General features: G+C 45.2%; 1 protein-coding gene across 21 annotated transcripts in view; it reads left to right on the top strand.

Moving 5' to 3' along the window:
• Positions 1-13,053, top strand: part of ABLIM1 (actin binding LIM protein 1) — a 293,495-nt gene that overhangs the window by 251,925 nt on the left and 28,517 nt on the right. For 12 of the 21 annotated variants that reach the window (XM_029932632.1, XM_029932636.1, XM_029932626.1 and 9 more), the window contains 4 exons: positions 4,277-4,354; positions 5,070-5,225; positions 8,983-9,018; positions 9,905-10,034. In XM_029932632.1, coding sequence (XP_029788492.1) covers positions 4,277-4,354; positions 5,070-5,225; positions 8,983-9,018; positions 9,905-10,034 — 400 coding nt within the window. Of the gene's footprint in view, positions 1-4,276; positions 4,355-5,069; positions 5,226-8,982; positions 9,019-9,904; positions 10,035-12,437; positions 12,546-13,053 lie in introns of all 21 variants that reach the window. The other 9 variants (XM_029932620.1, XM_029932624.1, XM_029932618.1 and 6 more) reach the window with 1 other exon arrangement.

Here is a 13,053-nt window from a genome sequence, read left to right as displayed (position 1 = left end):
CTTGAACTCAGTAACTGTGAGATCATGACCTGAGCCAAAATTGGACACGTAACTGACTGATCCATGCAGGCACCCCAAAAGAGTTTCTTTAAATAATAAAGGTGTTCATTTAAAAACAACGTTTCACATTCTAGATATTTAACATTGAAATGTAAACTTCCGAACATTTAGGATTAAAACAGTCCTCCCCATAAAAACACCCAAAATTAATAGTTCAGTTTTAAAAATAATGTATTATCTTCATGAAGGAGGGACCTCTAGCCTCCCGTGGTGGAGCGTGTACACGTCAGGAAGCATTAGGAACTGTGGCAAACAAGCAAGAACCCTCATGGCTGTTTAAGCCTTGAGCATCTTTGAAGGGGCAGCAAACCAGGAACCGTTCAGGCAGATAAGACTGGCCTGTGCAAGGTCTTTGCCATCAGGCACGGGAAGGGCATCGCTCGGTAAAGCCGAGGCCTAACCAGGCAGGCACCATCTCGGAAGGATATGCAGTCACCTCACAGAGCTCTCAAAAAGGGGAGGGGCATTGGTCAGTTTGACTATTCGTTCTACCTACTGTGATAAATTCACACATCTGAGTCCTAATGGGAAGGTATGCAAGTGCAGCAGCTGTAGAGAGCTCTAGAAACACCTAGTCCACATAGCTCACATTTGAAAGGACTGTTCCATTGTGAAGAGGAAAATAGGCAGTGTTCTTTTTCACGATGTGAGATTAACACACTTAGGAAATCCAGTCTAATGTCCAATGTCTGGAAAATGCTGAAAATTGGTACTTGCCCTGTGGTCGGCAAGGAGTTTAAAGCTTTCCCTATGTTAGGCGTTTGTACCCTCTCCTCCATTCTATAAATGAGAAGCTGAAGCTCAAGAAAGTCCAAAGAAAAAGAGAGAAAGCAAGAAAGGAAAGAAAAAGGAAAACTCCTCTTCTCTCCCACAACTAGGAGAGCCAGGATTTGAACCAAATCACTCGACCCCAAACCAGCCTTTTTACCCCCTAAACTATACTCCACAGAGTTGTGTTTTACCGCATTGTTTCATTTTAGACAGGAAAACAGAAGGAAGAGGGGCCATTGTAAGAAAATAAGGATGTAACTCAACTCATAAGCAAGATTGCTATGGAAATAGAGTTTGCAGTAAGGTTAGGAGACCAGAATGAAGCAAAAAGCAGCAACAGTAAATGCAATGAAACAAGGAGAAGTTTCTGAACCTCCAAGAGAGATCTAAATGGTCAGAAGGTATCTCTCCACAAGAAAGAGCCAGAGTATCACTGGATTTGGTGGATAGCTGAACTGATTTTGAACACTGTCTGACTATACAAATCTAAAATACTTATTTCAGAGTCTGAGAACCCAGGGCAGGTGTATGCAAAGTGGAGGTGGTTCAGATCTGAAAACCTTTAAGAATGAAATGGCATTTGATGAGAATTCAGATTGGCTGAAAACTCTTAGAACCCTTAGCCCCGCCACACTAATGGAATGAACCAGCCGAAGGCTTCAGAGGAAGCCTGCGGAACTCCCTCTCCAATCTGGTGAAGAAGGAAGTAAAGAGAGCCTGAATGGAAACAGACTGGTTCAGCCAAGGGGCCCTTCTCCTTCCATGGAGTTCCTCGTCCTTGGAAGAGAGCATTACAGACCCTGTCCCCGGCGTGTGTTCACGTGGCTTTCCAGCTACATTCCTATCCGCATGCACCATACGCAAGGGGACGAAATACCTCAGAGCCACCCCCAGGGGCACCACTACAGGAAAGGCAAAAAGTATCCCCTCGCCCATATTTGGCAAAAACAGGATGAGTGATGTGGGAGAGACCCCAAAGGTCCATGTGTTCTTTGGCTATTCACACAATGTCCTAACCACTTGTTAATGAAAACAAGACTTTGCCATAGCAACGCCAGTAACGAAAGATGTCTGACTGTCCTGGACACACACCCTGTCTGTCTGATCACGCCCTCCACGGTGAGCCACGGTAGGGCTCCTCTGGAGCTAATGGCAATAAAAAACATTTTCAGTTGGCAGGCACTCTCTCCTGCTGGTTGATCTCAGTCTGTTTTCTTTTACGTTCTCCCCATCTGTCCCATGGCTATGTTCATGAGAAATAAATGGTCACACTTGCCCTCTGGTATGGGGAAGGTTCTAGTGCAGGGGCTAAGAGATTGGACTCCATCTCTGGGGTGTCTGGGTTCATATCCAGACGCTTGAATACTTGTGCAGCTTGGGGCATGCATACTTCTTCCTCATCTGTGGAACAGATGTCTTCCTCAAGGGGTTATTGAGATCGAAGGGAGATCAAGCCTCAGAAATGCTCTGCGTGGAACCTGCCACGTAGTAAGCAGACAACACACGTTCGCTCCCATTAATACTCTTGGGTTGTTACTTATCAGGTTTCATCCTGACACTGATTGGCACATCTTCCCTCCTGGCCCCTTGAAGCTGAACTGAAGGGCTGCCTGTAGGGCAGAGTTACCCCACAGAGAGGCATCCTGGCTCAGCTTTATTAGGGGGTGACCTCTCTTCTTAAAGAAGGGTTACGCTTTGTGTCACGCTTCCATCTCATTGAGAAACAGGTCAAGGAATTAGGCTTTTTGAGTAGTGCTACCCTGTGAATCCTTTCTTTCTCCGTGGACTCAGAATGGAGAACTTTCTTGTATTGAGACATGCATGTGATTAGAAACTTTAAGTCTAGGAGGAAGGTAGTTGTATGTGGCAGGTCTGAGGGAGGGAGGCCAGAAACAACGAGCCTGCCACACCTCCACTGTGCACAGTGTGATTTCTCCAACCCCCGCTCCGCCCTGCGTATCTCAAAAGACGTGAAAACAGTACTCCACATCCCTCAAGTGAATTTCAGTAGAGTCTAATCACTGCCTGACTTGAATGGGCCTGGTGGGTTTGCTCTCATTGTTTCAGACGTGAAATACGTAGTGATGTGGCATCCTTATTTTTAGAGGAGGTTTTTTGGCTCAGTTACACTCGTGTTCTAGGTGCCAAATATCAGTAGAAGCAGTACCGAAGAGGAAAGATCCTATTTCTAACGTAGAACTGCAAATTCTCCGCTCTGGGAAATATCTGTATGGAGTGGAGCAAGTCTTTCAAGACTAAGCCTTGTGTTTTCTTTGCAGAGGTTTCCAGAATGTGCCAGGCAGGGCGGGAGGCAGTTAACCCTACTTTATACATTTCCTGCCCACTGCCGTCACCACCATTCACTCGCAGAGTCCTTGAGGCATATCTTAGAAAGTCTGGCTTCCTTTCTCTTTCTGAGTGGCTGACCACTAACCTTACCTCAGTGACTCAGTGACCCTCTGTGGGAATAGCCTCACGTCACATAAGTAACGTGAGCCAGTTATCCACAAAGTGAGTATTTACAAACAATAAATTCTAGCTCATTCCCTCAACAAGCATTCATGCCTTCTACTTACCTGTGTGAAACATCAGGCATATACATGGTGAAAAAATTAAATCCTGTGAGGGCAGAGGTGGTAACTAAACCTCATAAGGAAAATACACACGATGCAGAAAACCAACCAACCAACAGTAAACATGGGAATTATAAATTGTATTCATGAAGGAAAACTAAGAACGTCACTGAGAGAACTTAAGGGTAACCATTCTGGATTGAAAGATCAGGGAAGGCTCCTTTGAGGAGGTGATATTAAAGCCAAGACTGAAGGAGGAAAAAAATACCAGTGACATTGGGGATCAGAGCATTTCAGGCAGAGCTGGGATAAGAACCCTGAAGCATGGACGTGCTCTGTGTTCCATGAGTGATGGTACGTAGTGAGGGAGAAGGGGGAGAGGAAGACAGGAGCAAAACCCTGAGGCCTTGGCACTTGGGACTTTATTCTAAGAAGTTGCTGACACCAAAATCAGGGTAGGAACCTTCTAAACTCTGTTCTTAAAAGACCTCTCTGGCCCTTGGGCTCCAGGGGATTTGAAGAGGGCAAGAACAAAGGCAGGAAACCTGCAGAGAAGGTCACTGCAATTGTCTGGTGACTGGGGCTGGGATCATGGCAACAGAGTGAAGGGAAATGTGTGTGACTGTAGACCAGAAGGCGTTGGAGGGACCGGGAAGAGACAGTAAGAAGGAAGGTCCCCAAATGCATGTTCAAGGCTGATTGCTCAAGCCGGTTCTCCTTTTTCGTTCTTTCTAGATTATATTTTCCCTTCCTCAGAATAGTCACAAGTCTTTTTTTAGCCAGCTTAGTTTTCAGTAACTGCTAGGGATGCAGAGCAGTCTTGATTCTGAAGCCGTGGTCTGAAATCTTACAAGGCACCATTAATTTTACAGCCTACCAGGACTTCCTCTGAAAGCATTTATTCTAGACCAGGCTCCAGTATTCCTGGCTCTCCGGGTCATACTATCTACGTAAGTATTTACTTCTGGAAAAGATACTCCCGCGACAGGTAAAGTAGCAGATTGTGATAGTGGAGGGGGTGATCCAAAATAGAATAAATGGAAATGACTTCTATTTCTGTTATGAGATCCAGTTTTCATTTTTGAAGATCAGCCTTCTCGATCATGTTTTCCTTCGGGTAATTAAATGGATATGCCAATAGCCATGTGACCTGTAAAATGCAGTAATGCTTTGTAGTACTTGAAAATTTGCTGTGCCTAACTGGGATATGGATACTTGGGGATTAATTATACATTTCAGAATGCTGATACTGAGGATTCTTAAATTCTACCACAAAGGTATTTAAATATTTAGTTTATCAAATATGCAGTTCTTGTTTTTAGCCATCTGGGAGGATTTTTTTTTTGACCATCTGTTTGAGCTTTTCCATCTCTGTAATAAATTTAGGAAAATTACCCTGAAGGTTTTTAGGCTTTTCTCCTTAGTTTATTCTACATAGACTTTTTCCTAAGCTTTGGATGACTTTTTAAAAACTGTGATTAACGTATTATATAAATCAGCAACTTTCCAAAGCAAAATGCTTTTGGTTTTCAAACTAAGCAACATGTCTTGATTTTTGTTTATTTTTAAGATCTTCACCTTTTGAGCAGGACATGAAATGCACTAACAATAGTTCCCCAAAGAGATTACTGAAGAGTAATTTTTCTTTCTGTTTAACTTTTCCAGGCAAAAGTGGACAATGAAATCCTGGATTATAAGGATTTAGCAGCCATTCCCAAGGTCAAGGCAATATACGATATTGAACGTCCAGATCTTATTACCTATGAGCCTTTCTACACTTCGGCCTATGAGGACAAACAGGAGAGGCAGAGCCTGGGAGAGGTAATACATTCTAGAAGCTCTGAGTTATACAACAACTTTTGTCACATGTGTTAAGAACTGATTGGAATCAAAAAAGGCCAAGGGTCTTTTGGACTGCCTACTATTTGCAGGCTTTCCTACTAGGTGCTTTGAGGTACTCAGGAACCTATCACCCCATCCCTGGGCTTGGGAGGCAACAGAGGGTGAAGGAGTAGACCAACCGGAGAAAATAACAGTGAAGGTTGTCCAGGAAGGAAGACAACATTGTCAGGGGAGAATCTGAGCTGGGCAGAGGGAATAATGGAGGGAGAGTCTTTGGGGGGTGGGGAGTCTTGATCAGGGGACAGACTGAAGTCTCTTCATGGGGATCATGAGGAAAGAGAACATACAGTCTAAATGATGACAGCTACAATCTGCAGCATCTTAAGACAGTTCAAATATGCGAGAACAGGAAGAGTAGAGAGGGGGCGACCACAGTGTGGCACAGTGATGTGAGACCACGTTCTGGACTCAGATTACCTGGGCTCAACCAGGGAGCTCCCACATGCTGCTTGTGTGACTTTGGCCATGTGACCACCATTCTGACCCCCTAGTTTGTTCAGCTATAAAATAGGATGACAGAATTCACCCAAGAGGATGTAAATGAAGGATTAAATAAATTATCTGTTAAAAGTTAATATCTATATAATATCTAGATAATTTATTATCTATTAAAACTAATCTGTATAAACTAATCTATTAAAGCACTTAGCAGAGCCAGGCTCATGGTAAATGTTCAGCAAATGACAGCGGCTACTGTGGTCGTTACCTGTCCCCTTGAGGCTTACTAATGCTCTCCCAACATCAGTGGTCTGGAGGCTGGGGCACAGTCTCTCAGCCCCTTGGGGTCCTTCCCATCCCTTCCCAGCGCTGGGGGCTCCCTGCTGTCACCTCCTACCTGGGTCATGAGGGCTCTGGTCGGTTTCCTCTGGCATGTTCAACTTGATCTAAACATTTTTTCCCTCTTTAGTTTTAAAATTGGAATCATTTATATTATAGACTATTTTGAGTCCAGAGAGATGCTGCCCAAGTATGGGACTGAAATTAGCTGTTCAAAGTTAAAACAGACTGTACGCCATTTAACAGCACACAGTGCTTTGAGATCTTAGATGGAAAAGAAAAAGCCATGAAAACATGGTGATTCTGTTTAATTTGTTCTCAATCATATACCTGTAGAAGATTTGTTTTGTAAAGATGCCTATATTTATTCATAACTGTAATATATGTTGTTCTTTTTGTTTATTTTTCCATTTGGGTTTTATTCCAGAGCATAGATAGCTCTGTGTTGAAATGGCCCAGTGGACAGGAAGGTATCCATTTTCGTGTAGTGCCCCCTAGTGGTCACAGGCCTGTAACTGCACCTGCACTGTTCAAATGCAGGTTGATTGGCCTGGGTTGTTCAGTTCCCACTGGGCTCTGGAGAGTTGGGTAGGGTGATAAAGGAAAAAGGAACGTTAGTGCGTAGGGGCTGGTCCTGGAGCAAGTGGATGAAAATTTTCTAATATTCAAGTCAGATAACTGGGGGAGGTGAATTGCTTTATGGGGTTTTAGGTTTGGGGGGATGTGTGCGTTTCCCAGTCTCCATTTTGAGCAGTAAAATGTCAAGGACTAAAGTTTGGGCCTTGAAGTGAACATTTCAGGGTTTCAGGTCAGACTCTGATAATTACTAACCATACGACTTTGGGAAAAATACCTGTTTCTGTTTCATCTGTAAACTCAAGATAGTCATGCCTACCTCAGAAGTTTCCCTGAGGATTAAGTGAAATATTTCAAGTAGAACAGTACCCGGCACTTAAGTGCTCAACAAAAATGCTGGCATCTCTCATAGTGGGAATCTCAGCATCGATACCATCATAACCTGGTGTGATGACCTGTGCATTTCTCCGAGGACAGAATCTCGATGGGAGGAGCCCCTGGATTGGAAATCAGACATATTTGTAAACTCTTCCCAGCACATGCATCTTGCAACTTAGGAAACTTTACAAGCTATGTGATTATTTATACCTTTAGTTTTTAACACGTTTCCCAAAGAATCTCCTTGAGGCGCCTGAGTGGCTCAATCGGTTAAGCATCCAGCTTCAGCTCAGGTCGTGATCTCACGGTTCGTGGGTTCAAGCCCCATGTCGGGCTCTGTGCTGACAGCTCAGAGCCTGGAGCCTGCTTCGGATTCTGTGCCTCCCTCTCTCACTGCCCCTCGCCCACTCATGCTCTGTCTCTCTTCTGTCTTAAAAATAAATAAGACATTAAAAATTAAAAAAAAAAAAAAAGAATCCCTATATTGCCAATTTAGAAACACCAGAGGAATAAACTTGACGGTCTGTGTAGCCATTCGTGCCTTCAGAAGGCATGAGTAGGGCAGGTCCAGAAGCTTCTGTCAGCAGGGTCAGGCCTACGCCTGCCCTCATGGAGCCCGTCTTCACCCAGCTAAGACACCCCGGGGAGAGGCTGTGGCTGCAGCCAAGACCACGGCACTTGAAGAATCTGTGGTGCAAGGGAGCCCGGAAGCTTCTTGTGAGCCGGCAGGGGGCTGGTCAGGGCCAAATTCTGAAGCTGAGAAATTAGAATGCTTCCTTTACATTTCATTCTCTTCGAATACTTTTTTGCATTTTAATTGTAAACATTCATTCATTCACTAGGAAATATTTGTTGAGCACCTAATATGTGCCAGGAGCTGCTCTAACCCCTGGGGATACTTGGTTGTAAAGGAACAGACTTCTTGCCCTCGTGGAGCCTGCAGCGGAATGTGGGAGACAGACAGTAAACAGAGACATAATACAGGTTTACAGGATATGATGCTAGACGGAGAATGAAGCAGAGTAAGGCAAACGCACGTGGGGGTGGCTTGCTCCTTTATTTATTTTTTTATTTTTTTAGGTCTTTATTTTGAGAGACAGAGACAGAGAGCAAGCAGGGGAGGAGCAGAGAGAGAGGGAGATACAAAATCTAAAGCAGGCTCCAGGCTCTGAGCTGTCAACACAGAGCCCTACAAGGGACTTGAACCCACGGACTGTGAGATCATGGCCTGAGCCGAAGTCAGACGCTTAACCGACTGAGCCACCCAGGCGCCCCTGGCTTGCTCCTTTAAATAGGAGAGTCCCAGAAGGCACTGTGTGGCACCACATGTGAGAGGAGACCTCACTGCAGAAGGGAGTGAGCCCTACGGGTGTCCTAATGAAGAAGCACTGCTGGCAGAAAGCATGGCAAGTGCAAAGACCCTGAGGTGAGGGAGGGTTTGGTCTGTTGATTGCCCCAAGGATGCTTGGAGGGATGAAAGCCAGCAGGTGACCAATGGTGAGGTTGGCAAGCCCACCAGGTCTGGATGCCACGGACCTGGTCATCTCTGGCCTGTGAGCAAATGATGTTACATGATTGCCGTGGCGTCCGTCAACAACCACGTTCCCAGAATTCTGTGTTTCGGCAGACGCTGTGACTCATCTAGGAAACGGAGCATAGTTCGAGCATCGCAGGGAAATTTGTGCAGCTTAAGTACCTGAAGCATGATGACGTATTTATCAGAACCCACAGTTCTTGGGCGGGGGTGCGTGCCAGCCTCCCGGAATCTTGGTTTTCACGTCCCTGTCTGAGCTTATTCGCTCACTGAACCAAAAGAGGGGATGGGCCAGGGGAGCTGGCATTGGAGTTTGAAGCCGCCTGTTTCCAGGTGGTTCTGATCACAACTAATGAAACCGACGACGAATGAACAAACGTTGTGACTTTAAATCCTCTCTTATTCTTCTAGTCTCCAAGGACTTTATCTCCTACTCCATCTGCAGAAGTAAGTGCCATTTTTGAAAATTATAGTGGGTGGGATTTAGGAAGTTTTCCTAGACTGGAATTCTTGAAGAAAGACATTCAACAAAACAACAGCAGAAATACGGTGTCTCAGATACTAGTGATGGTATATTATTCCGTTGAATTGATAGGACTCATTCCCTTTATTATTCCCTGATTTGTTAAGAAAGTTTTATCTTTGTAAGCGGTGGTATGATAAGGATCTTTGAGCAAACTTTTCCATTTGAAGATCCCTTTTTATTTTGGGGGGGATATATTTCTCAAGTGGGAAGTAGAGTTCCCTGGGTTTGAGGCCACCGGCTTGTTCTCCAGGAAACTCAGCTGAAAACGTCGCCAGATCAACGTCATGGACGGTGTGGGTTGGCGGTCAGGACACGGGGCAGGTGAGAGCCGGGAGGCTGGGCCAGCCGTGGGCTCTGCCTGCACGAGCTACACACCGACTCGGCAGCCTCCCGCCTGCTCTGAGACGGTCTCCATTTGTGGAGAAGGGAGGTCAGACCTTGTGTTCGACCCTTCTTAGTCTGCAAACCAGATGAAATGATGTATGTGAGCCCACTTTGTGAAACTGAAAAACACAGTATAAATGTGGCCATTGGAGTTACTCCCCTTTCCCAGAGCTCTATCAACACTGGGATTTATAATATTACTTCTTAAAATTTGGCCAAATACAAGTACCACCAGTTTCAAACCAAGGGCATTCACCACAGGATGCTCCATTGCATACGTGTTTAAGGACATGGCCCTAAAATGTGTACATGAACAGATAGGAGAGTTCTGGGGGCAACCTTCGTAGAACTTGACTTCCCTGGGACCTGAGGATAGCCCGGATGTGTGTCTTACGCGCCCGCTTTCCCGGACTCTCTTTCCAGGGCTACCAGGACGCCCGGGACCAGGTGATCCACCGGTCCACCAGCCAGGGCTCCATCAGCTCCCCCGTCTACAGCCGCCATAGCTACACTCCGACCACGTCTCGCTCTCCCCAGCATTTTCACAGACCTGGTAAGGGCACCTGTTCCCGAGATTCACTGTGTAATAGTCTGTGTTGCTGTGTGGTTTTCCTTTTCCCCACCACTGACAGTGCGGTAAAAATCGAGTCGCCAAATAGATCTCCCCTTTTCCCAGGAGAAAGAAAAAAAACTGATACCCAACTACAATTTGTGTTATTTTATGGTTCTATTCATTGCGATTTATTAAACAATTACATGTTGACAGCAAACAACAGGAGCAAGGGAGTCTTTTTAAAAAATATTTTTAGATGTGAAGAAAAATCCCACCACTTTGAGACTTAAAATGAAGATCTCCAAGGAAAATAATGTGACGTGCCCAAGAGGCACATCAGCCTCATCTAAAATCCAGCATTTGGCATTTGTTGGTGGGTTTATTGTGTTTCCCTGATCCAGGCACACAGTGTTACTAAACACGCTTGGTTACGCACCTTCTAGAAGGAAGTGTTACATACAACCTCAGGGTTGTATCTGATAGCTTTTCAGATCCATTCCAGCCCATAGATTTCGAACTAAACTTAGAAAAAAGAAAAAGAGTAAAGACGTATTATGATAGAGAATATCAAATAGTAGTGGACTTCAGGTGACCACGTGTGCACGGTGGCATCCCGATCACTATCAGTGGGTGTCTCGTGTGTGGAACAGAAGAATGGAGATCCCAGCACGGACCCAGGGTTCCCTGGGAAGTAAATTCCCACAGGGAGGTTCTGCCTTCTTTTTTTTTTTTTTTATGTTTTTTATTGATTTTTTGAGAGGCAGAGAGAGACAGCATGAGCAGGGGAGGGTCAGAGAGAGAGGGAGACACACAATCTGAAGCAGGCTCCAGGCTCTGAGCTGTCAGCACAGAGCCTGACGCGGGGCTCGAACCCACAAACAGTGAGATCATGACCTGAGCTGAAGTTGGACATTTAACCGACTAGGCCACCCAGGCACCCCTCTGGCTTCTAAACAAACTTGGTGGCAGCATACATCTTTGAAGACTTCATTTGAAGCTTCTCGTTCTGCAAAGGCTGATGAGAACAGACTCCTATGCTAACTTATTTTATAAAATAAAACCAGAGGAAATGAACAGAATATAAAAAGGCTGCAATCTTTTCCTTAAAGCCAGAGATTGAATGCTCATAGAGGATTGAATTTTTAGCATATGATTCTTTAATATGTATAGTTTTCCCTAGGTCCTAAGTGCTTGGTATTTGTAGAGTTATGTTACATGAGAATCTTCCAGGAAATGGATTCTTTTTTTTTTCTTCATATACAGCTATATTCATTTTATTCATGCTCCGGACCTGGGTCTGGATTTAAGCCCTTGTCTACATGAGGGACAAGACATCCTCTATGTGACTATCCCTCCTTATAGGCATATGCTGAGGTCACTGAGGCCATGGCCATGACCTTGTCAGGATGACGGGGGGCTACAGGGAAATCATTGTTCCATAGACTCCCCGATAGCGAGGGGGTGGTCAGCCTGGGAAATTACTTCCCTAAAAGATCACGTCATTGTTGAGCACTGAAAGTGTTTGTTCCGGCCGTGGTTCTGATGCCAGCAGCCTTTAGGACATTCCCCTTTCTAAGTGCTCTTTCTCCTCCTCACAATATATTGTGGACATCCGAATATTAGGGCTTACAGTTATTTTTTCAAGATCTATCCTTGCCAAGTGGAGTCGGTGGGGCTCTGCCGGCAGAGTTGTGGTCGGTATAGGATACCTCTGATTATCCACTCCGTGAGGCACGCCCCCCAGGGCTGGGTTTGGTTTTAATGGTCCATTCTCCTTCCAAGATCAGGAAGCTGCCAGTCCCACAGCGCGGCCACCAGACACTTCTCAGGATCATAAGTAGCTCTTCACCACCTGGGGAGCACAAATGGGTCCTTCTTCTCCGCAGGCAGAATACATTAAGCTTCTAATGGGAGAAGTTTGCAGCTTAAAAAAAAAAATCTGACCCTTGCAGATAAGTATTTCTTTTCAAGGTTCGGGAAATGATTGTCTTTTTTTTTTTTTTTTTACGTGCATGTCAGGGGTTCTGTTTTGCCAGGTGTTTTTTAAAAGCAGCTATTTCTGCGTCTAAGTGACGTGCCCGCACTGGCTCAACAGTAGCTGGTGTCATCCTGACAGAGAATGTCCCGATGGCCATTCCTTCTCATAAAGCCATTTATTCGCAGAGAGTGACTCTGTGCCAACCTGAACCTATTTGCACACTCTCCCCACTTTGCCTAACCCTTAGCAGGTGCGTTCTTAACCCTTTTTCCTTCCTCCTTTTTCAGACTCCTGATTAACGTTCTTTATCCCCCCACCACCACCTCGCCCTCCCTTGGAACCGATGATGGTGTCCCTGCTCCCGTGTTAATTTCTGTTCTTCTTTTTGTTTCCACCTCGCCCTGCCCCTGGCTCCTTGTGCACAGAGCTGCTGTCTCCTGGTGTGCACCTGCGCACCAGCAGCCTCAGCTCCGCCCACAGCGACTCCCGCCCCAACTCCCCCTTCCGACACCACTTCATTCCCCATATCAAAGGTAAGGAGGCAGGCTTCTCCAGGTGGCACCCCGCGTAGTGGAGATTTATTAGCACCCCGGGAAGGCTAATAAGGTGTATCTCCAAGAGTTAGCTCCCAGCTTCCGACCTCTCCGCATGCCTGCGTGTGTCATAACTACACCCAGCGTCTTAGAACTGGCATGGCATCTCTCGGTAGAAGTGTGTCATTTCTGAGGGCTCTAGATGAAGAAACAGGAAGTGTGTGTAAGCCCAGAAAATTTATTATCTACTGCTTAGGAAAAGAAAACCCATATATTATCATTTTGTTTTTCTGTGCATCAAAAGCAAAATATAATATATAGTTGGGGTATTTTCCTGGTTTTGGTATGTCACATGGCTCAGCAAAACATACCATTATTTAGCAGCAAATGTCCAAAACTTGTCTCAATGGTAAGAAGCCATTTAACCACTTAATGATATTAAAACATTTGGAAAAAGACCTACGGCAGTGTAACTTAGATGTCTCTTTTTGAGCCAACCCTTAGAGTA

The sequence above is a fragment of the Suricata suricatta genome, chromosome 2, assembly GCF_006229205.1.
Source record: "Suricata suricatta isolate VVHF042 chromosome 2, meerkat_22Aug2017_6uvM2_HiC, whole genome shotgun sequence".
NCBI classification, from domain to species: domain Eukaryota; kingdom Metazoa; phylum Chordata; class Mammalia; order Carnivora; family Herpestidae; genus Suricata; species Suricata suricatta.
Note: the sequence above shows the minus strand (reverse complement) of the source record. Positions and strands in the feature narration are given on the sequence as shown.